The sequence below is a fragment of the Callionymus lyra genome, chromosome 14 (genome assembly GCF_982586985.1).
Source record: "Callionymus lyra chromosome 14, fCalLyr1.hap1.1, whole genome shotgun sequence".
NCBI lineage: Eukaryota > Metazoa > Chordata > Actinopteri > Syngnathiformes > Callionymidae > Callionymus > Callionymus lyra.
Genome location: NC_141831.1, coordinates 3143325 through 3169717, shown reverse-complemented (window position 1 = coordinate 3169717; position 26393 = coordinate 3143325). Strand labels below are relative to the sequence as shown.

The window sequence follows — 26393 nt, the reverse complement described above, 5'->3', positions numbered from 1 at the left end:
ACAATTTTCAACTATAATTTAACAATTTTCAACTAGAATCCAACAATTTTCAACTATAATCAAACATGACATTTTTATTTTACAATGGCAACGTTTACATTTTAGAAATGAACACTTTATTAAACAGAAATGAACACATACTTCTCTGAAAAGTTGGGCCCCAAACACTTGTATTATACATTGAAAACAGATACTGTACGACTGAACACACTGAGAACTCACTTCACTCACTAAATATGAGTTGATGTTGACATTCTCCTGACACATGAACATCAAACGCATCGACACACTAACCTGTCGTTACCTCACATGAACGTCACAACTGTCACTCAACTCATCATCTCTCCTCACAGCTACGATTTCATGCCAACGTCGCCCCCCGGAGGCTAAAGACGCTGACCCTCCGTCCGTCTGTGGTCTGACCCCCTTTTCAAAATCCACCTGTTTTCCACCTCCTGCTTCCTCCTTCATCCCCTCTTTCCTCCTCTTTAGATCCGTCTCACACGTTCAAACCTCAGATCGTCAAGTCGATCGCTCGTCCTTCTTCTCCTTCACCCTTTTCCACCGACGTCCCTCGTCCTCCCGCCGCCGCTCAAACCCCCTTCCCTCCCGTCGCACACTCAGGTAAAGGTGTTACGACGAACAAACGGTTCTTCTTCATGTGTTTTCTTCCTGCTGTCAGGTGAGCGAAGGGCAGGTGTGGACGTTCCTCTGTTGATCAGTCCAGATCTGGACGCTCTCTGTGACCCTGAAGCTCCCACTTTTCCAGCCCCTCTTTCTGCCCCCCCGCCTTCCCGTCTATCCTCTCCGTCCACCACCGCCTCCTTCCCTCCTTCAATCCCTGCTCCTCCTTTTCCCACCCACGGTTCTGTGAACAAACCCAGCAAGCCAGGTACACGGGCAGGTGCAGACGCAGGTAGACGTGTTGATATTCATTGCGTTGGTCTGTTCTAGGATTCCCGGTCATCCTGGAGGACGCCGAGGACTCTGGGGTTCCCAAGCAAACAAGCAAAAATGTCCACAAGTCCCAGCAACGGATCGGCTCAGCTCAGGAGACAAGTCTGGCAGAAGCACACCTGAACAGGTGAGAGCAGCGTGTGACGTCAGCTGGTTTGATCGCACTAACAAAGTGTGTTGGTTTGTTTTTAATCGAAGTATATCAGAGTCTTTAGAATATTGAATTTAATTCACATATAACATGTTGAAACTTTGAATAGTTTATTGAAAAAATAATATTTGTTTTGAATAATTATATAGTATTAAAAGGTTGAATTCGTTTTTTAATTCATTAAATTAAGAATACAAGCACGTAAAGTTTGATATTCTAATAATTAAAAAATAATATATATTTTAAATAATAGTCTTATAAATTCATTGTTGGTAAAATAGAGTCACCAGACAAAACCAACAGAGCACTGAGCTACTGGATCAAACTTTGAGCCAATCATGCGACACCAGACGATCCAGTAGCTCGGTGCTCTGTTGGTTTTGTCTGGTGTCACTATTATACCAACATTTTATATATTGAATTAAAAAGACTGCGATTAAAAAGGACTGAATTTAGAAATGGTATTGTTTAATTATTGTAATTAAAATATCAATTTTATTATTTTTTCAAAATGAATTTCTTATTAAAAAAAACAAATACAACCCTTTAATATAAAAATGTTTGAGTTAAATTATCCAATAAATAATGAAATACTTGAAATCACTCAATTTTCAACATAAATAAAGTTAAACTCAACATATTCTGATGCCACTGATGTACTTCCATGTTTAGCTTCAGACTCACTGCAGGTGTTTTCATCACAAATACTGGTGTAAACCTCTCGTTCTTGCTGCCGACACGAGATAACTTGTCGTCATCTCGCTCGACTACCACATAGACTTCAGTTCTCGCCGCTAACATTGGCTCGCGGCCCCTAAAATCAGCTCCAGTTTCCTCGCTCTCCAGCCGCACCTCGCCATCCTGCACGCTCCATCCAAACCTTCGAGCTTGACCCCCCGATATCTCTGTCCTCAGTCCACCCCAGTCTCGCTCTGAGCTGATCGTAGCTCCTCCCCCGCCGTGGCCTTTCTCCTGCTGTGAGGGGTCCACCCCACAGCAGCCGTCCACCACCATCGTGGCCGCCTTCATCACCCCCAAACAAGCCAAGCGCGAGACCCTTAGCTCCAGCAAGAGAGAGTCCGATGATGATGATAGTGACGAGGCTTTCCTCGAGTCTCTGAGCAAGACTCAACCGTCCGGCGGTTTATTCATAGAAGAGGATGATTCTAAGACGGACACTATCAAAAGACGTCCTCCGGGGTGAGTAGACGTGTAGAACCGTGGATGTGAACTAACAACCGTGTGCAGTGGAGTTTATACAAACGCCTCTTGAAACTCTTCAGCTGCTCAAGAGTTATCTCTCTCTTTATGAGATGATTGAGTCTCCGCCTGACCTTGAATGTGTACTTTATGTTCAAATATACCTTTATATAATATTCACAATTTAATGAGTCAATTTTCGATTGCTCTGTGTCTAAAAAGTGTTGAAATGAGAACTAACTGTGACTCCTATATGGCTGTAGTTTGTCCGTGAATGTGACCAAACACTCATTCATACTGTGGTCCCTCGTTCATTCAGGCTGTTCTGAAAGAAACACATGTGCACAATAGTGACTGTTTCATTTTTCACTTGAAATGAACAACATTTATTTGAACTTACAACCTCAACATTGCATATGAGGTGTCGTCCCTCTCGGTAAAGGTGACCCCAACAATTCCTATTACGCTTTGCCGCCCAGCCAACCAATCACAGCTGTCAATCACCGGCAATCTAGACGTATGTCATTTAAAAAACAGTATCAAAGCAGCCAATTAGCTGTTACTTAATAGAGCAGTATGTAGAAAAGGCATCATGGGAGTGTTTTGTTGGCACCATAAGTAAGGTGGGTGTGGTAATTAGTGTCTCGCCCCACAAGTTCTGTACAATATATTTAAATATTAAGTACTATGTGAAAAACCTTGACATGATGAGGGACCACTGTATATCGTAAGTACGTCAGACCAAGGATTGACCCGTCGTCAGTTTACACTTAATATAAAGCTCTATTATATTCAAAGCAACATTAGAATGAGTTAAATATCAAGCAGCTGTTGTTCAAACTGAAACCCACAAACACCACATTAGAATTATTATTGTTCTGTCTGCAGTCTTGAGCTGAGAACACCTGAACAGTCAGAGCAGGTAGAGGAAGCAGCAACACACAAGATGGAGGGAAAGCCAGAGAAGGAAAAGAAGATAAAGGAAGAAATGGTGGAGATACAAGAGGAGAAGAAAGGTAGAGAAGCGGTGATGAAGATGATGAAACTTGAAGAAGAAAAGAAGAGACTCTTAGAGGACGAAAAGAGGAGAATCTTCAAAGAAGAGGAGGAGGCAAACAGAGAAAAAGAACGGCGGAAACAGGAGGAGGAGAGACTTCTGAAGCAGAAACGGGAAAAGGAGAAGCAAAGGATGGTTGAGGAGGAGAAAAAGATTGAGGAGAAGAGAAGACAAGAGCTGGAGAGGAAACACAAGGAAGAAAATATAGAGAAGGAAAGAGGTAAAAGGGATGAGGAGAGGAGGCTGGAGAAAGAAAGGTTTATGAAGCAGATAAAGGAGGAGGAGGAGAGAAAAGCAGAGGAGAAAAGAGTTCTTGAGGAGCAAAGGAAGAAAAGAGAGGAAGAAAGGCTGAAAATGGAAGAGGAAAAGGTAAGACAACGTAAGAAAGAAGAAGAGAGAATGAAGGAGGAAGAGAAAAAACACAAAGAAGAGATACAAAAAATTGAGGAAAAGAAGAAGGAAGAGGAATTAAGAAGGGAGGAAATGAGAAAGGAGGCAGAACAGGAGAGAAAGACAAAAGAGGAATTCCTAATGATTGAAAAGGAAAGGATTGAAAGGGAAAATGAAGAGAAAGAGAGGTTAAAAAGAGAAAAGGAGAAAGCATTAAGAGAAGAAGAGGAGAGCAAGCGGGATAAAGAAAGGGAACAAGAGGAGGAAAGATTGCGACAAGAGAAGGGAAGGATGGAGAAGCAAAAGTTAGAGGAGGACAAAAAAAAGAGGGAAGCCGATGAGAGAGAAAAGGAGATACAGCTGCAAAGATTGAAAGAAGAGCGTGAAAGAGAAGAAGAGAAGCGGCAAAAAGAATTAAAAAGAAAAGAAGAGGAAAAAAGAAGGATGGATGAGAAAACCCTTCAGGAACAAAAAGACATGGAGACCAAGAGAATGATGGATGAAGAAAAAAAGAAAAGAGAGGAAGAAGAAAAAATGGAAACACTGAGAGCAGAAAAGGAGAAAGAGGTTCAAAAACTGAAAAAAGAAAAAGAGGAACACATCAGAGAAGAACAAGAGAGGAGAGAAAAAGAATTTAAAAGACAAGAGGAAAAACAAAAACAAGAGAAAATGCTTCAGAAACAAAATGAAATAGAGAAGAAGAGAATTGAAGAAGAGAAGAAGCGGGAGGCCAAAGAGAAAGAAAAGTTTGAATCTAAAAGAAAAGAAGAGGAGAGGCTGATTGAATTAAAAAGACAGGAAGATGAAAGAAGGAAAGAAGAAGAACTTCTGAAGGAAAAAATAGAAAGAGAGAGAATATTAAAAGAAGAAAGAGAAAGAGAGGAACATAGATTAAAAGAAGAGAGGGAAAGGGTTGAGATTAGGAAAAAAGAAGAGGAAAATAATAAGAAAAGACATGAAGAGGAGAAAAGACAGAAACAAGAAAACCTATTGCAGAAGCAAAAAGAAATGGAGTTGGAAGAAAGGAAGAAGGCAGAAGAAGCAGAAAAGGAGAATAAAGAGCGACAATTAAGGGAGGAAAAAGAAAAAGTGGAGCGTCTGAAAAAAGAAGAGGAGAAGCGGGAAAAAGAATTGCAGCAACGAGAAGAGGAAAGAAAGAGACAAGAGGAGTTGATGCAGAAGCAGAAAGAATTAGAATGGAAGAAAGTTGAGGAGGAGGAGAAGAAAAGAGAGGCAGAAAAGAAGGAGAAGGCACGAAAAGAAGAGGAGAAGAAGAAAGAATTTGAAAGAAGAAGGCAGCAGGAATTATTGCAGGAACAAAGGGAGGCAGAAAAGAAGAAAATGGAGGAAGAAGAAAAGAAAAAGAGGGAGGAAGCTGAAAGAAAGAGAGCATTGAAGGAAGAGATGGAACTAAAATTAAAAGAGGAGAGGAAAAAGGTTGAGTTGATGAAAAAAGAAGAGGAGAAGCGGGAAAAAGAATTGCAGCAACGAGAAGAGGAAAGAAAGAGACAAGAGGAGTTGATGCAGAAACAGAAAGAAATAGAACGGAAGAAAGTTGAGGAGGACGAGAAGAAAAAAGAGGCAGAAAAAAAGGAGAGAGCACTGAAAGAAGAGGAGAAGAAAAGAGAGGCAGAAAATAAGGAGAAAGCACAAAAAGTAGAGGAGGAGAAGAAAGAATTGGAAAGAAGAAGGCAGCAGGAATTATTGCAGGAACAAAGGGAGGCAGAAAAGAAGAAAATGGAGGAAGAAGAAAAGAAAAAGAGGGATGAAGCTGAAAGAGAGAGAGCATTAAAGGAGGAGAAGGAGCTTGAATTAAAAGAGGAGAGGAAAAAGGTTGAGTTGATGAAAAAAGAAGAGGAGAAGCGGGAAAAGGAATTGCAGCGACGAAAAGAGGAAAGCAAGAGACAAGAGGAGTTGATGCAGAAGCAGAAAGAAATAGAACGGAAGAAAGTTGAGGAGGAGGAGAAGAAAAGAGAGGCAGAAAATAAAGAGAAAGCACGAAAAGAAGAGGAGAAGAAGAAAGAATTGGAAAGAAGAAGGCAGCAGGAATTATTGCAGGAACAAAGGGAGGCAGAAAAGAAGAAAATGGAGGAAGAAGAAAAGAAAAAGAGGGAGGACTCTGAAAGAGAGAGAGCATTGAAGGAAGAGAAGGAGCTCAAATTAAAAGAGGAGAGAAAAAAGATTGAGATGATGAAAGTAGAAGAGGAGAAGCGGGAAAAAGAAATGAAAAGACAAGAAGAAGAGAAAAGAAAAAGGGAAGAGGAATTGTTACAGAGAGAAATAGAAAGGAATAAACAAGAGGAGTTGATGCAGAAGCAGAAAGAAATAGAACGGAAGAAAGTTGAGGAGGAGGAGAAGAAAAGAGAGGCAGAAAATAAAGAGAAAGCACGAAAAGAAGAGGAGAAGAAAAGAGAATTAGAAAGAGAAGATCAAGAAAGAAGAAGGAAGCAGGAATTATTGCAGGAACAAAGGGAGGCAGAAAAGAAGAAAATGGAAGAAGAAGAAAAGAAAAAGAGGGAGGAAGCTGAAAGAGAGAGAGCATTAAAGGAAGAGAAGGAGCTTAAATTAAAAGAGGAGAGGAAAAAGGTTGAGTTGATGAAAAAAGAAGAGGAGAAGCGGGAAAAGGAATTGAAGCAACGAGAAGAGGAAAGAAAGAGACAAGAGGAGTTGATGCAGAAGCAGAAAGAAATAGAACGGAAGAAAGTTGAGGAGGAGGAGAAGAAAAGAGAGGCAGAAAATAAGGAGAAAGCACGAAAAGAAGAGGAGAAGAAGAAAGAATTGGAAAGAAGAAGGCAGCAGGAATTATTGCAGGAACAAAGGGAGGCAGAAAAGAAGAAAATGGAGGAAGAAGAAAAGAAAAAGAGGGAGGACGCTGAAAGAGAGAGAGCATTGAAGGAAGAGAAGGAGCTAAAATTAAAAGAGGAGAGGAAAAAGGTTGAGTTGATGAAAAAAGAAGAGGAGAAGCGGGAAAAAGAAATGAAACAACAAGAAGAAGAGAAAAGAAAACGGGAAGAGGAATCGTTACAGAGAGAAATGGAAAGAAAGAGATTAGAGGTAGAAGAGAAGCAGAAGAAGGAGGAAGAAGATAGACTGAAGGAGCAAAGACTAAAAGAGGAGAGGGAAAAGCTGGAGAAAAGAAGAAAAGAGGAGCTGAAAGAAAAGGAGAGAATGAATGAGGAAGAGAAGATCAAACATTTTAAAGAAGCAAAAGAGAAAGAACAGAAGGAGCGAAGATTACAAGAAGAAAGAGTAAAAGTGGAGCTAAAGCAACATGAGGAGAAAAGAAGGATGGAGGGAAGAGATGAAAAGAGAGAGAGACCCGGAGAGACAAACTGGTCGGATGAAGACAAGCAGAAGATGATGTCTCAAGCTCCTCCCACTGTCGCTCCTCATCGCCCCCTTGAGGACAAAACACAGAAGAGCATCAGCCAATCACAGGAGAGAATCCTGAGACGTGACGTTGAGTCCAGAGAGAAGCGTCATGACGACGAGCGGTGAGTCACTTCCGACCGTCAATCAAAGACTTGTGATCGACTCTTTGCTCATCAAATCAATGGAGGAGTCCAGCGACATCTAGTGGACGAGCGTGTCATTGCTTCTGCGCTTCTTTTCATTCTTGTTTACGTTCATCATGTTTGGTACGTGTTAGCTTGATACACGTTAGCTTGATAGGTGTTAGATGGATATGTGTTAGCTTGATACACGTTAGCTTGATGCGTGTTAGCCTGATACATGTTAGCCTGATACACATTAGCTTGATACACATTAGCTTGATACATGTAAGCTAAATACAGGTTAGCTTGATACCAGTTAGCTTGATACATGTTAGCTTGATATGTGTTAGCTTGATACATGTTAGCTTGATACGTGTTAGCTTGATACGAGTTAGGTTGATACGTGTTAGCTTGATACATGTTAGCTTGATACACTTTAGCTTGATACGTGTTAACTTGATACACGTTAGCTTGATACGTGTTAGCTTGATAAGTGTTAGCTTGATACATGTTAGCTTGATACGTGTTAGCTTGATACACATTAGCTTGATACACATTAGCTTGATACATGTAAGCTAAATACAGGTTAGCGTGATACAGGTTAGCTTGATACATGTTAGCTTAATACGTGTTAGCTTGATACGTGTTAGCTTGATACACATTAGCTTGATACATGTAGGCTAAATACAGGTTAGCTTGATACGTGTTAGCTTGATCCATGTTAGCTTGATACATGTAAGCTAAATACAGGTTAGCTTGATACAAGTTAGCTTGATAGGTGTTAGATGGATATGTGTTAGCTTGATACACATTAGCTTGATACATGTAAGCTAAATACAGGTTAGCTTGATACCAGTTAGCTTGATACATGTTAGCTTGATACGTGTTAGCTTGATACATGTTAGCTTGATACGTGTTAGCTTGATACGAGTTAGGTTGATACGTGTTAGCTTGATACATGTTAGTTTGATACACTTTAGCTTGATACGTGTTAACTTGATACACGTTAGCTTGATACGTGTTAGCTTGATACGTGTTAGCTTGATACACGTTAGCTTGATAAATGTTAGCTTAATACAGGTTAGCGTGATACAAGTTGGCTTGATACATGTTGGCTTGATACACGTTAGCTTGATACGCGTTAGCTTGAAGCATGTTAGCTTAGAAGATAAACTTTAGTCCAAAATAAGTCCAGAACAAAAACCTTCATCCGTGGTACAAATACTACTTACTTACTCATGTAGAGTATCTACAGTGAATCAAACTAACATCTTGAGTCACTTCATCTCCATGACCTTCATCACAACACGCCACACATTCCTTCCATCCCTTCTTCTCCTCCAGTCTGGTGGAAGTCATCGAGCGAAAGGACAGTTTAGAAAATAAGACGTCATCGTCAGAGACTCTGCAAACCTCTGAGGTTCCTCCGCCAGAGAGTGTTTTTCAACCAGAGAAGCCACTCTGGAGTCTTCTTGAAGGACAAACAGTGAGAGATGAAAGAGTGTCTTCTGCAGGTGCTTTGTGCAGAGGGTAAGAAGGGTTGACGGTTCCAATCCCTCGTGACTGTAGAGCTGCTCTCACCAGTGCCACAGTTGACATGTTACACTGTATGTTCACGTCATACTATTCAATCATGTCAACGTTTCTGACAGATACTGAACTATTCATTTATTTTTATAAATGACATACTTGTTCAACTCTTGATATATGAGTGTTTGAGCCTTTATATTGTTTTGTGATGTTTTGTCAATAGTTGTTGTACTTTACAACTGTAATCAAACAATTTTCAACTATAATCAAACATTTTTCAACTATAATCAAACAATTTACAACTGTAATCAAACAATTTTCAACTATAATCAAACATTTTTCAACTATAATCAAACAATTTACAACTGTAATCAAACAATTTTCAACTATAATCAAACATTTTTCAACTATAATCAAACAATTTACAACTGTAATCAAACAATTTACAACTGTAATCAAACAATTTACAACTATAATCAAACAATTTAAACTATAATCAAACAATTTACAACTGTAATCAAACAATTTACAACTATAATCAAACAATTTAAACTATAATCAAACAATTTACAACTGTAATCAAACAATTTAAACTATAATCAAACAATTTACAACTGTAATCAAACAATTTACAACTATAATCAAACAATTTAAACTATAATCAAACAATTTACAACTGTAATCAAACAATTTAAACTATAATCAAACAATTTACAACTGTAATCAAACAATTTAAACTATAATCAAACAATTTACAACTATAATCAAACAATTTACAACTGTAATCAAACAATTTACAACTATAATCAAACAATTTAAACTATAATCAAACAATTTTCAACTATAATCTATAATCAAACAATTTTCAACTATAATCAAACAATTTTCAACTATAATCTATAATCAAACAATTTACAACTGTAATCAAACAATTTACAACTGTAATCAAACAATTTACAACTGTAATCAAACAATTTACAACTAAAATCAAACAATTTACAACTGTAATCAAACAATTTACAACTAAAATCAAACAATTTACAACTGTAATCAAACAATTTACAACTAAAATCAAACAATTTTCAACTATAATCAAACAATTTTCAACTATAATCAAACTATTTTCAACTATAATCAAACAATTTAAAACTGTAATCAAACAATTTACAACTATAATCAAACAATTTACAACTATAATCAAACAATTTAAACTATAATCAAACAATTTACAACTATAATCAAACAATTTACAACTGTAATCAAACAATTTACAACTATAATCAAACAATTTACAACTGTAATCAAACAATTTACAACTAAAATCAAACAATTTACAACTATAATCAAACAATTTACAACTGTAATCAAACAATTTACAACTAAAATCAAACAATTTACAACTGTAATCAAACAATTTACAACTAAAATCAAACAATTTACAACTAAAATCAAACAATTTACAACTGTAATCAAACAATTTACAACTAAAATCAAACAATTTACAACTAAAATCAAACAATTTACAACTAAAATCAAACAATTTACAACTAAAATCAAACAATTTACAACTGTAATCAAACAATTTACAACTATAATCAAACAATTTACAACTATAATCAAACAATTTAAACTATAATCGAACAATTTACAACTGTAATCAAACAATTTACAACTATAATCAAACAATTTAAACTATAATCAAACAATTTACAACTGTAATCAAACAATTTACAACTATAATCAAACAATTTAAACTATAATCAAACAATTTACAACTGTAATCAAACAATTTACAACTGTAATCAAACAATTTACAACTATAATCAAACAATTTAAACTATAATCAAACAATTTAAACTATAATCAAACAATTTAAACTATAATCAAACAATTTACAACTGTAATCAAACAATTTACAACTATAATCAAACAATTTAAACTATAATCAAACAATTTACAACTGTAATCAAACAATTTACAACTGTAATCAAACAATTTACAACTATAATCAAACAATTTAAACTATAATCAAACAATTTTCAACTATAATCTATAATCAAACAATTTTCAACTATAATCAAACAATTTACAACTATAATCAAACAATTTACAACTATAATCAAACAATTTAAACTATAATCGAACAATTTAAACTATAATCGAACAATTTAAACTATAATCAAACAATTTTCAACTATAATCAAACAATTTAAACTATAATCAAACAATTTTCAACTATAATCGAATAATTTAAACTATAATCGAACAATTTAAACTATAATCAAACAATTTTCAACTATAATCAAACAATTTAAACTATAATCAAACAATTTTCAACTATAATCAAACAATTTTCAACTATAATCAAACAATTTTAACTATAATCAAACAATTTTCAACTATAATCAAACAATTTAAACTATAATCCAACAATTTTCAACTATAATCAAACAATTTAAACTATAATCAAACAATTTTCAACTATAATCAAACAATTTTCAACTATAATCAAACAATTTAAACTATAATCAAACAATTTTCAACTATAATCAAACAATTTTCAACTATAATCAAACAATTTAAACTATAATCAAACAATTTTCAACTATAATCAAACACTTTTCAACTATAATGAAAAGAATGATTGACTGAACTTGTGTTGTAAAGAATGTTGTTGTTCATGTGTTTTCGTTCGTCTTCTTCTTCACAGAAACCAAGAGTCTAGAGTGAAGCAGGCGACGAGCGTCAAGCATGAGAGTCACGAGGGTGAAGGTGCAGCAGAAGCAGACGTGAAGGACTCGTCTGTGCTGGATCTTCTGGAGAAGAACACACGAGTGGAAGCTTCACAGCAGGAGGCTGCAGGCGTGAAGACAGCTGGTCTGCTCCACAACAACAGTGGGTCTGTGCACGGAGAAGAGAAGAAGCTGTGGGCCACCCTGGAGGAGAACATCACAGAAGACATCAGTGATGGAGCACAGAAGAAGGTCCAGGAGGCTCAAGGGTGAGTCGGTGCAGACGTTCATGAAGAGCTCACGCTGCTGAACTTCACGCTTCTGTTTGTGCTTAAGGCTTGTGTGTGTGTGTGTGTGTGTGTGTGTGTGTGTGTGTGTGTGTGTGTGTGTGTCAGTGTGTGTGTATCAGTCGACACAAAAATGAACACCCTGGAGGAGGAGACGACTGGACGACTTCATGTGTAATGAGAGAGATTTGTTTGGTCAGAAGGTTTCACAGACTAAACATCAAGATCACATCAAAGACATTTGACAGTTTCTTCTGTCAATATAACTAACTAGGAGTGTGTTATTGTAAAGTGTGTGTTGATATGTGTCCCGATACAAGGTCAACAATATATAGTGATATAAAGTTGTATAGTAGTAGTAACAAGTATATATGTGTAGTATTGTCCAGTACTTGACTCTGGTGTTGTGATAGTGTAGTAACAAGTATATATGTGTAGTATTGTCCAGTACTTGACTCTGGTGTTGTGATAGTGTAGTAACAAGTATATATGTGTAGTATTGTCCAGTACTTGACTCTGGTGTTGTGATAGTGTAGTAAAAAGTATATATGTGTAGTATTGTCCAGTACTTGACTCTGGTGTTGTGATAGTGTAGTAACAAGTATATATGTGTAGTATTGTCCAGTACTTGACTATGGTGTTGTGATAGTGTAGTAACAAGTATATATGTGTAGTATTGTCCAGTACTTGACTCTGGTGTTGTGATAGTGTAGTAACAAGTATATATGTGTAGTATTGTCCAGTACTTGACTCTGGTGTTGTGATAGTGTAGTAACAAGTATATATGTGTAGTATTGTCCAGTACTTGACTCTGGTGTTGTGATAGTGCAGTAACAAGTATATATGTGTAGTATTGTCCAGTACTTGACTCTGGTGTTGTGATAGTGTAGTAACAAGTATATATGTGTAGTATTGTCCAGTACTTGACTCTGGTGTTGTGATAGTGTAGTAAAAAGTATATATGTGTAGTATTGTCCAGTACTTGACTCTGGTGTTGTGATAGTGTAGTAACAAGTATATATGTGTAGTATTGTCCAGTACTTGACTATGGTGTTGTGATAGTGTAGTAACAAGTATATATGTGTAGTATTGTCCAGTACTTGACTCTGGTGTTGTGATAGTGTAGTAACAAGTATATATGTGTAGTATTGTCCAGTACTTGACTCTGGTGTTGTGATAGTGTAGTAACAAGTATATATGTGTAGTATTGTCCAGTACTTGACTCTGGTGTTGTGATAGTGCAGTAACAAGTATATATGTGTAGTATTGTCCAGTACTTGACTCTGGTGTTGTGATAGTATAGTAACAAGTATATATGTGTAGTATTGTCCAGTACTTGACTCTGGTGTTGTGATAGTGTAGTAACAAGTACATATGTGTAGTATTGTCCAGTACTTGACTCTGGTGTTGTGATAGTATAGTAACAAGTATATATGTGTAGTATTGTCCAGTACTTGACTCTGGTGTTGTGATAGTGTAGTAACAAGTATATATGTGTAGTATTGTCCAGTACCTGACTCTGGTGTTGTGATAGTGTAGTAACAGGTATATCTGTGTAGTATTGTCCAGTACTTGACTCTGGTGTTGTGATAGTGTAGTAACAAGTATATATGTGTAGTATTGTCCAGTACTTGACTCTGGTGTTGTGATAGTGTAGTAACAAGTATATATGTGTAGTATTGTCAAGTACTTGACTCTGGTGTTGTGATAGTGTACTAACAAGTATATATGTGTAGTATTGTCCAGTACTTGACTCTGGTGTTGTGATAGTGTAGTAACAAGTATATATGTGTAGTATTGTCCAGTACTTGACTCTGGTGTTGTGATAGTGTAGTAACAAGTATATATGTGTAGTATTGTCCAGTACTTGACTCTGGTGTTGTGATAGTGTAGTAACAAGTATATATGTGTAGTATTGTACAGTACTTGACTCTGGTGTTGTGATAGTGTAGTAACAAGTATATATGTGTAGTATTGTACAGTACTTGACTCTGGTGTTGTGATAGTGTAGTAACAAGTATATTTGTGTAGTATTGTACAGTACTTGACTCTGGTGTTGTGATAGTGTAGTAACAAGTATATATGTGTAGTATTGTACAGTACTTGACTCTGGTGTTGTGATAGTGTAGTAACAAGTATATTTGTGTAGTATTGTCCAGTACTTGACTCTGGTGTTGTGATAGTGCAGTAACAAGTATATTTGTGTAGTATTGTACAGTACTTGACTCTGGTGTTGTGATAGTGTAGTAACAAGTATATTTGTGTAGTATTGTCCAGTACTTGACTCTGGTGTTGTGATAGTGCAGTAACAAGTATATATGTGTAGTATTGTCCAGTACTTGACTCTGGTGTTGTGATAGTGTAGTAACAAGTATATATGTGTAGTATTGTCCAGTACTTGACTCTGGTGTTGTAGTATTTACAGACCACATGACTCTTGACAAAGTCGTAACTACTTTCATTTGTTTTCAAACCAAAATATGTCCATAATCCGCAGATTCCCTGAGGTTGTACTGATCGTGACGTAACCTCATAAATGTGTCAATATACCAGCCAGGACACCGGAACTTTTTTAGCATTTGAAATAAGACCAATTATCAAAATAAGCCGTAACAATGATGTTATTATTGAAGACTCTTTGAATCAAGATTTTGAAAAACATCTTCTTTCAACTCGTGTCTTCTGCAGAAACTCTTTGTAACGTCTTTGTCGTAATCTTGTTGTCTGCGAGTGTTTCCTGAGCTGCTTCTGTGGCTTGAGCTTTCATGACGTGATGTAGAAACACTTTATCGTGGGCTCTGTTGTCATGACAACAAGTATGTTTGTTCATCGTTGTTCATACTTGTCGGTCGTGTCTCAAGTTGTTTCGTCGCTGGCCATCGTTTGTGTCGTCGGTTTTCGGGCGATCCTGTCTCAGAGTCTTCCTGATGTCTCTCTAGCCTGGAGTCCGTGACCTCCATCTCCACGAGACCTGGAGCGAAGGACGCTGACGAGGATCGGCCATTGTTTGAGGACGTGTCACCTCCTGCTTCTTTCTCCGACTCGTGTGCACAACACACGGCAGGTTCATCCCAGTCCAGCCTCGTGGCCAGTCTGAGGCTCGCGGCCGTCGAGCGAGAGAAGGAACGAGAAGAAGAACGAGAGAAGCAGGAGTCAGAGAAGATAGAGAAGCTGAGGAAGGAGGAAGAAGATGAGAAGGAACGAGAAGAAGAACGAAAGAAACGGGAGTCAGAGAGGATAGAGAAGTTGAGGAAGGAGGAAGACCATAAGAAGGAACGAGAAGAAGAACGAAAGAAACGGGAGTCAGAGAAGATAGAGAAGCTGAGGAAGGAGGAAGAAGATGAGAAGGAACGAGAAGAAGAACGAAAGAAACGGGAGTCAGAGAGGATAGAGAAGCTGAGGAAGGAGGAAGACCATAAGAAGGAACGAGAAGAAGAACGAAAGAAACGGGAGTCAGAGAGGATAGAGAAGCTGAGGAAGGAGGAAGACCAGAAGAAGGAACAAGAAGAGGCGCAGAAGAAAGAAAGGCTGGAGATGAAAAGGGTTGAGGACGAAAGATTGAAAAATGAGAGGATGATTTTGGAGAGAATTGAGAAGGAAATGCTGGACAAAGAGAAAGCAGAGTCTGAGAAGATCCAGAAAGAAATGCAAGTGAAGATGAGGGAGGTGAAGAGTGAGGGAGAAGGAAGGAAGGAAGGAGGAGAAGAGAGGAAGGTTGACGTTGCTCCGCTGAGGGAGGCAGAGCTGTGTGATCTAGGATACGATGATGAAGATGGAAGAAAGACTGTCCTGAGATCAGCAGAAGCATCTTCCCAAGTCACAGCTGGAGACTCAAAGAACCACAGATCTGATCCGAGATCAGCAGCGAGGCCGAGAGACGAGGAGGAGGTGGAGCAGGGTCAGGAAGACCTCGGCTCCGTGCGGTGAGTTCAGGGGTTCGACTCACACTAGAGGTGGGTTCAGGGGTTCGACTCGCACTAGAGGTGAGTTCAGGGGTTCGACTCACACTAGAGGTGGGTTCAGGGGTTCGACTCGCACTAGAGGTGAGTTCAGGGGTTCGACTCACTAGAGGTGAGTTCAGGGGTTCGACTCGCACTAGAGGTGAGTTCAGGGGTTCGACTCACTAGAGTTGAGTTCAGGGGTTCGACTCACACTAGAGGTGAGTTCAGGGGTTCGACTCACTAGAGGTGAGTTCAGGGGTTCGACTCGCACTAGAGGTGAGTTCAGGGGTTCGACTCGCACTAGAGGTGAGTTCAGGGGTTCGACTCGCACTAGAGGTGAGTTCAGGGGTTCGACTCGCACTAGAGGTGAGTTCAGGGGTTCGACTCGCACTAGAGGTGAGTTCAGGGGTTCGACTCACTAGAGGTGAGTTCAGGGGTTCGACTCGCACTAGAGGTGAGTTCAGGGGTTCGACTCGCACTAGAGGTGAGTTCAGGGGTTCGACTCACTAGAGGTGAGTTCAGGGGTTCGACTCTCACTAGAGGTGAGTTCAGGGGTTCGACTCACACTAGAGGTGAGTTCAGGGGTTCGACTCACTAGAGGTGAGTTCAGGGGTTCGACTCGCACTAGAGGTGAGTTCAGGGGTTCGACTCGCACTAGAGGTGAGTTCAGGGGTTTGACTCACTAGAGGTGAGTTCAGGGGTTCGACTTGCACTAGAGGTGAGTTCAGGGGTTCGACTCGCACTAGAGGTGAGTTCAGGGTTTCGACTCACACTAGAGGTGAGTTCAGGGGTTCGACTCGCACTAGAGGTGAGTTCGGGGGTTCGACTCGCACTAGAGGTGAGTTCAGGGGTTCGACTCACTAGAGGTGAGTTCAGGGGTTCGACTCGCACTAGAGGTGAGTTCAGGGGTTCGACTCACTAGAGGTGAGTTCGGGGGTTCGACTCACTAGAGGTGAGTTCAGGGGTTCGACTCGCACTAGAGGTGAGTTCAGGGGTTCGACTCGCACTAGAGTTGAGTTCAGGGGTTCGACTCGCACTAGAGGTGAGTTCGGGGGTTCAACTCGCACTAGAGGTGAGTTCAGGGGTTCGACTCACACTAGAGGTGAGTTCAGGGGTTCGACTCGCACTAGAGGTGAGTTCAGGGTTTCGACTCGCACTAGAGGTGAGTTCAGGGGTTCGACTCGCACTAGAGGTGAGTTCAGGGGTTCGACTCGCACTAGAGGTGAGTTCAGGGGTTCGACTCGCACTAGAGGTGAGTTCAGGGGTTCGACTCGCACTAGAGGTGAGTTCAGGGGTTCGACTCACTAGAGGTGAGTTCAGGGGTTCGACTCGCACTAGAGGTGAGTTCAGGGGTTCGACTCGCACTAGAGGTGAGTTCAGGGGTTCGACTCGCACTAGAGGTGAGTTCAGGGGTTCGACTCACTAGAGGTGAGTTCAGGGGTTCGACTCTCACTAGAGGTGAGTTCAGGGGTTCGACTCACACTAGAGGTGAGTTCAGGGGTTCGACTCACTAGAGGTGAGTTCAGGGGTTCGACTCGCACTAGAGGTGAGTTCAGGGGTTCGACTCGCACTAGAGGTGAGTTCAGGGGTTTGACTCACTAGAGGTGAGTTCAGGGGTTCGACTTGCACTAGAGGTGAGTTCAGGGGTTCGACTCGCACTAGAGGTGAGTTCAGGGTTTCGACTCACACTAGAGGTGAGTTCAGGGGTTCGACTCGCACTAGAGGTGAGTTCGGGGGTTCGACTCGCACTAGAGGTGAGTTCAGGGGTTCGACTCACTAGAGGTGAGTTCAGGGGTTCGACTCGCACTAGAGGTGAGTTCAGGGGTTCGACTCACTAGAGGTGAGTTCGGGGGTTCGACTCACTAGAGGTGAGTTCAGGGGTTCGACTCGCACTAGAAGGAGTTTGATTAGAAAAAGAAGAGCATTGTGGGTAAAAAATGTGACGCCTGTGTGGCGGCGATAAAGTATCGTGTTCATGTTAGTATATCAGTGTCAGTTGAGATGCTGAAACTTTTTTTTTTAATTGTAATGTTGTTTTAAGCATGTTTTTGAATAATTTAATTCACTAACCTCTGTATTAAGTTTTATTTTGTAATCGTTTTTTTTAATTCAAATCATTATTTTTGTCACATAGAGTTTTTTTATTTTTTTTATATATTTTTATTCTAATAATTCATAAATAAATATTCTAAATTCAATATAAAAATGATGGTATAAAAGAGTCACCAGAAAGTACCAATAGAGCACGAGCTACTCTCAGCCAAACCCGACGCACTGACGTGACTATGATCAAGTATCTCTGTGCTCTATTGATACTGTCTGGTGACTCTATTATACCATCATTTTCATATAGAATTGTAAAAACTACAAATAATTAAATATTGAATGTGTTCATGTTTTAATCATTTGAATAATAATTTTAAGTTTTTCTTTTCAAAAAGCCTTAATTTAGAAAAATATTAATTTCTAAAAATGTCCAAATCATAGAATTTAACAATTTAAAATACTGCTAAATAAAAAATACAAATAAATGAAGTAGATCTATTCAATATATTGGCTCTGATATACTTCCATACATGTAGTGTTAGCATGAGATGTTTGTTGTTTGTCTTCTCCTCTGGTGTGTCTGCGACTCTGATCTCTGGAAGTCCATGAGCAACGCATGAGAAGAATCACTGCTTCATGCTTTTCATCTTGTGTCCAACATGTTGTTCCAGATGATTTGAGTCGCGGTGATCTCTAAAATAATCTTCTTCTCTGTCTTCAGTCCAGACCACCGAACACCTGCAGGAGATCGAGCTCCAGCCCAGGCTTCCAAACCAACGCAGAAGTCAGTAGGAACTATCAAACATCCTGAACGTCCATCAGAGAAGGAGGAAGCGGTTGAGTTGCCGGTGTCGCTCATAAAAGCTGCAGATCTTTCATCATCGTCTCAGGTCCTGCCTCACAAGACTCTTGACCTGGTGACAATCCTTCCTGGAACACCAACAGAAAGTTCCTCTGGAGAACCTCACGAAGAAGAGTCTTCAGAAGAAAGTCCTCTTCATACACCAACTAACTCCCCGGAGGAGCTCACGAAGGAGGAGCAGCTCCAGGTGGAGGAGAGGTTGTTGCTCACCAAGATCTGCCTGATGTCAGGAGACTCTTCTCCGGTCTCTGGTCCTCGGGTCATGAAGCGTCTCGTCCCTGAGCCCGGAGAAATAGACCTAGACTCCATAGAGCTCAGAGCAAAGGCTGCTCTTCCTCACACTGAGCTCATGGAAAATGTTCCACTGGAAGATGGCGCTAGTGAGTCAGAGAAGGAGGACGTGTAAGTCAGCATGGACCAGGATTCTAGTCTTACCTGTCCCTCTGGAATCCATCCATCCATCCATCCATCCATCCATCCATCCATCCATCCATCCATCCATCCATCCATCCATCCATCCATCCATCCATCCATATATCTATATAACTATATATACCTATATATCTATATGTATAGTATTGTGGAGAACTTGACTCTGGTGTTGTGATAGTATAGTAACAAGTATATATGTGTAGTATTGTCCAGTACTTGACTCTGGTGTTGTGATAGTGTAGTAACAAGTATATATGTGTAGTATTGTCCAGTACTTGACTCTGGTGTTGTGATAGTGTAGTAACAAGGATATATGTGTAGTATTGTCCAGTACTTGACTCTGGTGTTGTGATAGTGTAGTAACATGTATACATATGTAGTATTGTCCAGTACTTGACTCTGGTGTTGTGATATTGTAGTAACAAGGATATATATGTGTAGTATTGTCCAGTACTTGACTCTGGTGTTGTGATAGTGTAGTAACAAGGATATATGTGTAGTATTGTCCAGTACTTGACTCTGGTGTTGTGATAGTGTAGTAACATGTATACATATGTAGTATTGTCCAGTACTTGACTCTGGTGTTGTGATATTGTAGTAACAAGGATATATATGTGTAGTATTGTCCAGTACTTGACTCTGGTGTTGTGATAGTGTAGTAACATGTATACATATGTAGTATTGTCCAGTACTTGACTCTGGTGTTGTGATATTGTAGTAACAAGGATATATATGTGTAGTATTGTCCAGTACTTGACTCTGGTGTTGTGATAGTGTAGTAACATGTATACATATGTAGTATTGTCCAGTACTTGACTCTGGTGTTGTGATAGTGTAGTAACATGTATACATATGTAGTATTGTCCAGTACTTGACTCTGGTGTTGTGATAGTATAGTAACAAGTATACATGTGTAGTATTGTCCAGTACTTGACTCTGGTGTTGTGATAGTATAGTAACAAGTACACATGTGTAGTATTGTCCAGTACTTGACTCTGGTGTTGTGATAGTATAGTAACAAGTATACATGTGTAGTATTGTCCAGTACTTGACTCTGGTGTTGTGATAGTATAGTAACAAGTATACATGTGTAGTATTGTCCAGTACTTGACTCTGGTGTTGTGATAGTATAGTAACAAGTATACATGTGTAGTATTGTCCAGTACTTGACTCTGGTGTTGTGATAGTGTAGTAACATGTATACATATGTAGTATTGTCCAGTACTTGACTCTGGTGTTGTGATAGTATAGTAACAAGTATACATGTGTAGCATTGTCCAGTACTTGACTCTGGTGTTGTGATAGTATAGTAACAAGTATACATGTGTAGTATTGTCCAGTACATGACTCTTGACGAAGTCGTAACTGCTTTCATTTGTTTTCAAACCAAAATATGTCCAAACATCAACTTTAAAAGCTGCTGGACTCACTGTATCCTCTCGTCCTCAGTCATCATTCTTCCTCTAGCTGCGGAGGACGTAACGACCTCTGCCATCTAGAGGCCGGTAGTTAAATTGCAACACAAAGTTAAACAATCACTGTGTCAAATGAAATGTTATTTGAAAGCCAAAAAATAATGTTTTTAAGAATTTGAATGGATGTTGGTGAATGTCAACAGTATAACAAACAAAAATATTGCAATATTTAAACCTATATCTTCTTACACCACTAGTGTTTTCACGGCTCCTGAAGTTGTAACTCTGTGTCTCTCAGACGAGGGCAGGTGAAGGATGTTTCCAGGATCACTCACGCCGACACGAAGACCTCAAGACTCCCGACGTTGGTGGAGGAAGAAACATCCGAGCCCAGGACCGCCGTGTGTCCTCCCATGGTCCGAGAGGAGGCGGACGTGAAGGTGGACGCCCCCGAGGTCAGCGCCTAAGCAGGATGAAGCCACGGTCACCGACATTCAACAACTCTTGACTCTTCGTTCAGAAGCTGGTGAGCTCCAGCCAGACGCTGCTGCAGTGGTGTCAGGACGTCACGTCGACCTACAGGGGAGTGAAGGTCACCAACTTCAGCACGTCGTGGAGGAACGGCCTGGCCTTCTGCGCCATCCTGCACCACTTCCATCCTGACAAACTGTAGGTGTCAACACATGATCCTATGTCACTTCCTGCACCACTTCCATCCTGACAAACTGTAGGTGTCAACACATGATCCTATGTCACTTCCTGCACCACTTCCATCCCGACAAACTGTAGGTGTCACTACATGATCGTATGTCACTTCCTGCACCACTTCCATCCTGACAAACTGTAGGTGTCACTACATGATCCTATGTCACTTCCTGCACCACTTCCATCCCGACAAACTGTAGGTGTCACTACATGATCGTATGTCACTTCCTGCACCACTTCCATCCCGACAAACTGTAGGTGTCACTACATGATCGTATGTCACTTCCTGCACCACTTCCATCCCGACAAACTGTAGGTGTCACTACATGATCGTATGTCACTTCCTGCACCACTTCCATCCTGACAAACTGTAGGTGTCACTACATGATCCTATGTCACTTCCTGCACCACTTCCATCCTGACAAACTGTAGGTGTCACTACATGATCGTATGTCACTTCCTGCACCACTTCCATCCCGACAAACTGTAGGTGTCACTACATGATCGTATGTCACTTCCTGCACCACTTCCATCCCGACAAACTGTAGGTGTCACTACATGATCGTATGTCACTTCCTGCACCACTTCCATCTCGACAAACTGTAGGTGTCACTACATGATCCTATGTCACTTCCTGCACCACTTCCATCCCGACAAACTGTAGGTGTCACTACATGATCCTATGTCACTTCCTGCACCACTTCCATCCCGACAAACTGTAGGTGTCACTACATGATCCTATGTCACTTCCTGCACCACTTCCATCCTGACAAACTGTAGGTGTCACTACATGATCGTATGTCACTTCCTGCACCACTTCCATCTCGACAAACTGTAGGTGTCACTACATGATCATATGTCACTTCCTGCACCACTTCCATCCCGACAAACTGTAGGTGTCACTACATGATCCTATGTCACTTCCTGCACCACTTCCATCTCGACAAACTGTAGGTGTCACTACATGATCCTATGTCACTTCCTGCACCACTTCCATCCTGACAAACTGTAGGTGTCAACACATGATCCTATGTCACTTCCTGCACCACTTCCATCCCGACAAACTGTAGGTGTCACTACATGATCGTATGTCACTTCCTGCACCACTTCCATCTCGACAAACTGTAGGTGTCACTACATGATCGTATGTCACTTCCTGCACCACTTCCATCCCGACAAACTGTAGGTGTCACTACATGATCGTATGTCACTTCCTGCACCACTTCCATCCTGACAAACTGTAGGTGTCACTACATGATCCTATATCACTTCCTGCACCACTTCCATCCTGACAAACTGTAGGTGTCACTACATGATCGTATGTCACTTCCTGCACCACTTCCATCCTGACAAACTGTAGGTGTCACTACATGATCCTATGTCACTTCCTGCACCACTTCCATCCCGACAAACTGTAGGTGTCACTACATGATCCTATGTCACTTCCTGCACCACTTCCATCCTGACAAACTGTAGGTGTCACTACATGATCATATGTCACTTCCTGCACCACTTCCATCCTGACAAACTGTAGGTGTCACTACATGATCCTATGTCACTTCCTGCACCACTTCCATCTCGACAAACTGTAGGTGTCACTACATGATCCTATGTCACTTCCTGCACCACTTCCATCCCGACAAACTGTAGGTGTCACTACATGATCCTATGTCACTTCCTGCACCACTTCCATCCTGACAAACTGTAGGTGTCACTACATGATCATATGTCACTTCCTGCACCACTTCCATCCCGACAAACTGTAGGTGTCACTACATGATCCTATGTCACTTCCTGCACCACTTCCATCCCGACAAACTGTAGGTGTCACTACATGATCCTATGTCACTTCCTGCACCACTTCCATCTCGACAAACTGTAGGTGTCACTACATGATCCTATGTCACTTCCTGCACCACTTCCATCCTGACAAACTGTAGGTGTCAACACATGATCCTATGTCACTTCCTGCACCACTTCCATCTCGACAAACTGTAGGTGTCACTACATGATCCTATGACACTTCCTGCACCACTTCCATCCCGACAAACTGTAGGTGTCACTACATGATCGTATGTCACTTCCTGCACCACTTCCATCTCGACAAACTGTAGGTGTCACTACATGATCGTATGTCACTTCCTGCACCACTTCCATCCTGACAAACTGTAGGTGTCACTACATGATCCTATATCACTTCCTGCACCACTTCCATCCTGACAAACTGTAGGTGTCACTACATGATCGTATGTCACTTCCTGCACCACTTCCATCTCGACAAACTGTAGGTGTCACTACATGATCGTATGTCACTTCCTGCACCACTTCCATCCTGACAAACTGTAGGTGTCACTACATGATCGTATGTCACTTCCTGCACCACTTCCATCCTGACAAACTGTAGGTGTCAACACATGATCCTATGTCACTTCCTGCACCACTTCCATCCTGACAAACTGTAGGTGTCAACACATGATCGTATGTCACTTCCTGCACCACTTCCATCCCGACAAACTGTAGGTGTCAACACATGATCCTATGTCACTTCCTGCACCACTTCCATCCTGACAAACTGTAGGTGTCACTACATGATCGTATGTCACTTCCTGCACCACTTCCATCTCGACAAACTGTAGGTGTCACTACATGATCCTATGTCACTTCCTGCACCACTTCCATCCTGACAAACTGTAGGTGTCAACAAATGATCCTATGTCACTTCCTGCACCACTTCCATCCTGACAAACTGTAGGTGTCAACACATGATCCTATGTCACTTCCTGCACCACTTCCATCCCGACAAACTGTAGGTGTCACTACATGATCGTATGTCACTTCCTGCACCACTTCCATCCTGACAAACTGTAGGTGTCACTACATGATCCTATGTCACTTCCTGCACCACTTCCATCCCGACAAACTGTAGGTGTCACTACATGATCGTATGTCACTTCCTGCACCACTTCCATCCTGACAAACTGTAGGTGTCACTACATGATCCTATGTCACTTCCTGCACCACTTCCATCTCGACAAACTGTAGGTGTCACTACATGATCCTATGTCACTTCCTGCACCACTTCCATCCTGACAAACTGTAGGTGTCAACACATGATCCTATGTCACTTCCTGCACCACTTCCATCTCGACAAACTGTAGGTGTCACTACATGATCCTATGTCACTTCCTGCACCACTTCCATCCCGACAAACTGTAGGTGTCACTACATGATCGTATGTCACTTCCTGCACCACTTCCATCTCGACAAACTGTAGGTGTCACTACATGATCGTATGTCACTTCCTGCACCACTTCCATCTCGACAAACTGTAGGTGTCACTACATGATCGTATGTCACTTCCTGCACCACTTCCATCCTGACAAACTGTAGGTGTCACTACATGATCCTATATCACTTCCTGCACCACTTCCATCCTGACAAACTGTAGGTGTCACTACATGATCGTATGTCACTTCCTGCACCACTTCCATCTCGACAAACTGTAGGTGTCACTACATGATCGTATGTCACTTCCTGCACCACTTCCATCCTGACAAACTGTAGGTGTCACTACATGATCGTATGTCACTTCCTGCACCACTTCCATCCTGACAAACTGTAGGTGTCAACACATGATCCTATGTCACTTCCTGCACCACTTCCATCCTGACAAACTGTAGGTGTCAACACATGATCGTATGTCACTTCCTGCACCACTTCCATCCCGACAAACTGTAGGTGTCAACACATGATCCTATGTCACTTCCTGCACCACTTCCATCCTGACAAACTGTAGGTGTCACTACATGATCGTATGTCACTTCCTGCACCACTTCCATCTCGACAAACTGTAGGTGTCACTACATGATCCTATGTCACTTCCTGCACCACTTCCATCCTGACAAACTGTAGGTGTCAACACATGATCCTATGTCACTTCCTGCACCACTTCCATCCTGACAAACTGTAGGTGTCAACACATGATCCTATGTCACTTCCTGCACCACTTCCATCCCGACAAACTGTAGGTGTCACTACATGATCGTATGTCACTTCCTGCACCACTTCCATCCTGACAAACTGTAGGTGTCACTACATGATCCTATGTCACTTCCTGCACCACTTCCATCCCGACAAACTGTAGGTGTCACTACATGATCGTATGTCACTTCCTGCACCACTTCCATCCTGACAAACTGTAGGTGTCACTACATGATCCTATGTCACTTCCTGCACCACTTCCATCCCGACAAACTGTAGGTGTCACTACATGATCCTATGTCACTTCCTGCACCACTTCCATCCCGACAAACTGTAGGTGTCACTACATGATCGTATGTCACTTCCTGCACCACTTCCATCCTGACAAACTGTAGGTGTCACTACATGATCCTATGTCACTTCCTGCACCACTTCCATCCTGACAAACTGTAGGTGTCACTACATGATCGTATGTCACTTCCTGCACCACTTCCATCCCGACAAACTGTAGGTGTCACTACATGATCCTATGTCACTTCCTGCACCACTTCCATCCCGACAAACTGTAGGTGTCACTACATGATCGTATGTCACTTCCTGCACCACTTCCATCCTGACAAACTGTAGGTGTCACTACATGATCCTATGTCACTTCCTGCACCACTTCCATCCCGACAAACTGTAGGTGTCACTACATGATCCTATGTCACTTCCTGCACCACTTCCATCCCGACAAACTGTAGGTGTCAACACATGATCCTATGTCACTTCCTGCACCACTTCCATCCCGACAAACTGTAGGTGTCAACACATGATCCTATGTCACTTCCTGCACCACTTCCATCCTGACAAACTGTAGGTGTCACTACATGATCGTATGTCACTTCCTGCACCACTTCCATCTCGACAAACTGTAGGTGTCACTACATGATCCTATGTCACTTCCTGCACCACTTCCATCCTGACAAACTGTAGGTGTCACTACATGATCGTATGTCACTTCCTGCACCACTTCCATCCTGACAAACTGTAGGTGTCACTACATGATCCTATGTCACTTCCTGCACCACTTCCATCCCGACAAACTGTAGGTGTCAACACATGATCCTATGTCACTTCCTGCACCACTTCCATCCCGACAAACTGTAGGTGTCAACACATGATCCTATGTCACTTCCTGCACCACTTCCATCCTGACAAACTGTAGGTGTCA

The 26393-nt window shown here is 41.0% G+C and overlaps 1 protein-coding gene across 10 annotated transcripts in view; it reads left to right on the top strand.

Moving 5' to 3' along the window:
* Positions 1 to 26393, top strand: part of LOC148065719 (uncharacterized) — a 47739-nt gene that overhangs the window by 10749 nt on the left and 10597 nt on the right. For 4 of the 10 annotated variants that reach the window (XM_087808228.1, XM_087808225.1, XM_087808230.1 and 1 more), the window contains 11 exons: positions 354 to 416; positions 493 to 624; positions 683 to 892; positions 955 to 1084; positions 2024 to 2308; positions 3197 to 7249; positions 11490 to 11780; positions 14738 to 15721; positions 18507 to 19049; positions 20793 to 20949; positions 21015 to 21163. In XM_087808228.1, the coding sequence (XP_087664354.1) occupies positions 354 to 416; positions 493 to 624; positions 683 to 892; positions 955 to 1084; positions 2024 to 2308; positions 3197 to 7249; positions 11490 to 11780; positions 14738 to 15721; positions 18507 to 19049; positions 20793 to 20949; positions 21015 to 21163 (6997 nt within the window). The remainder of the gene's footprint in view (positions 1 to 353; positions 417 to 492; positions 625 to 682; positions 893 to 954; positions 1085 to 2023; positions 2309 to 3196; positions 7250 to 11489; positions 11781 to 14737; positions 15722 to 18506; positions 19050 to 20792; positions 20950 to 21014; positions 21164 to 26393) is intronic. The other 6 variants (XM_087808231.1, XM_087808232.1, XM_087808226.1 and 3 more) reach the window with 5 other exon arrangements.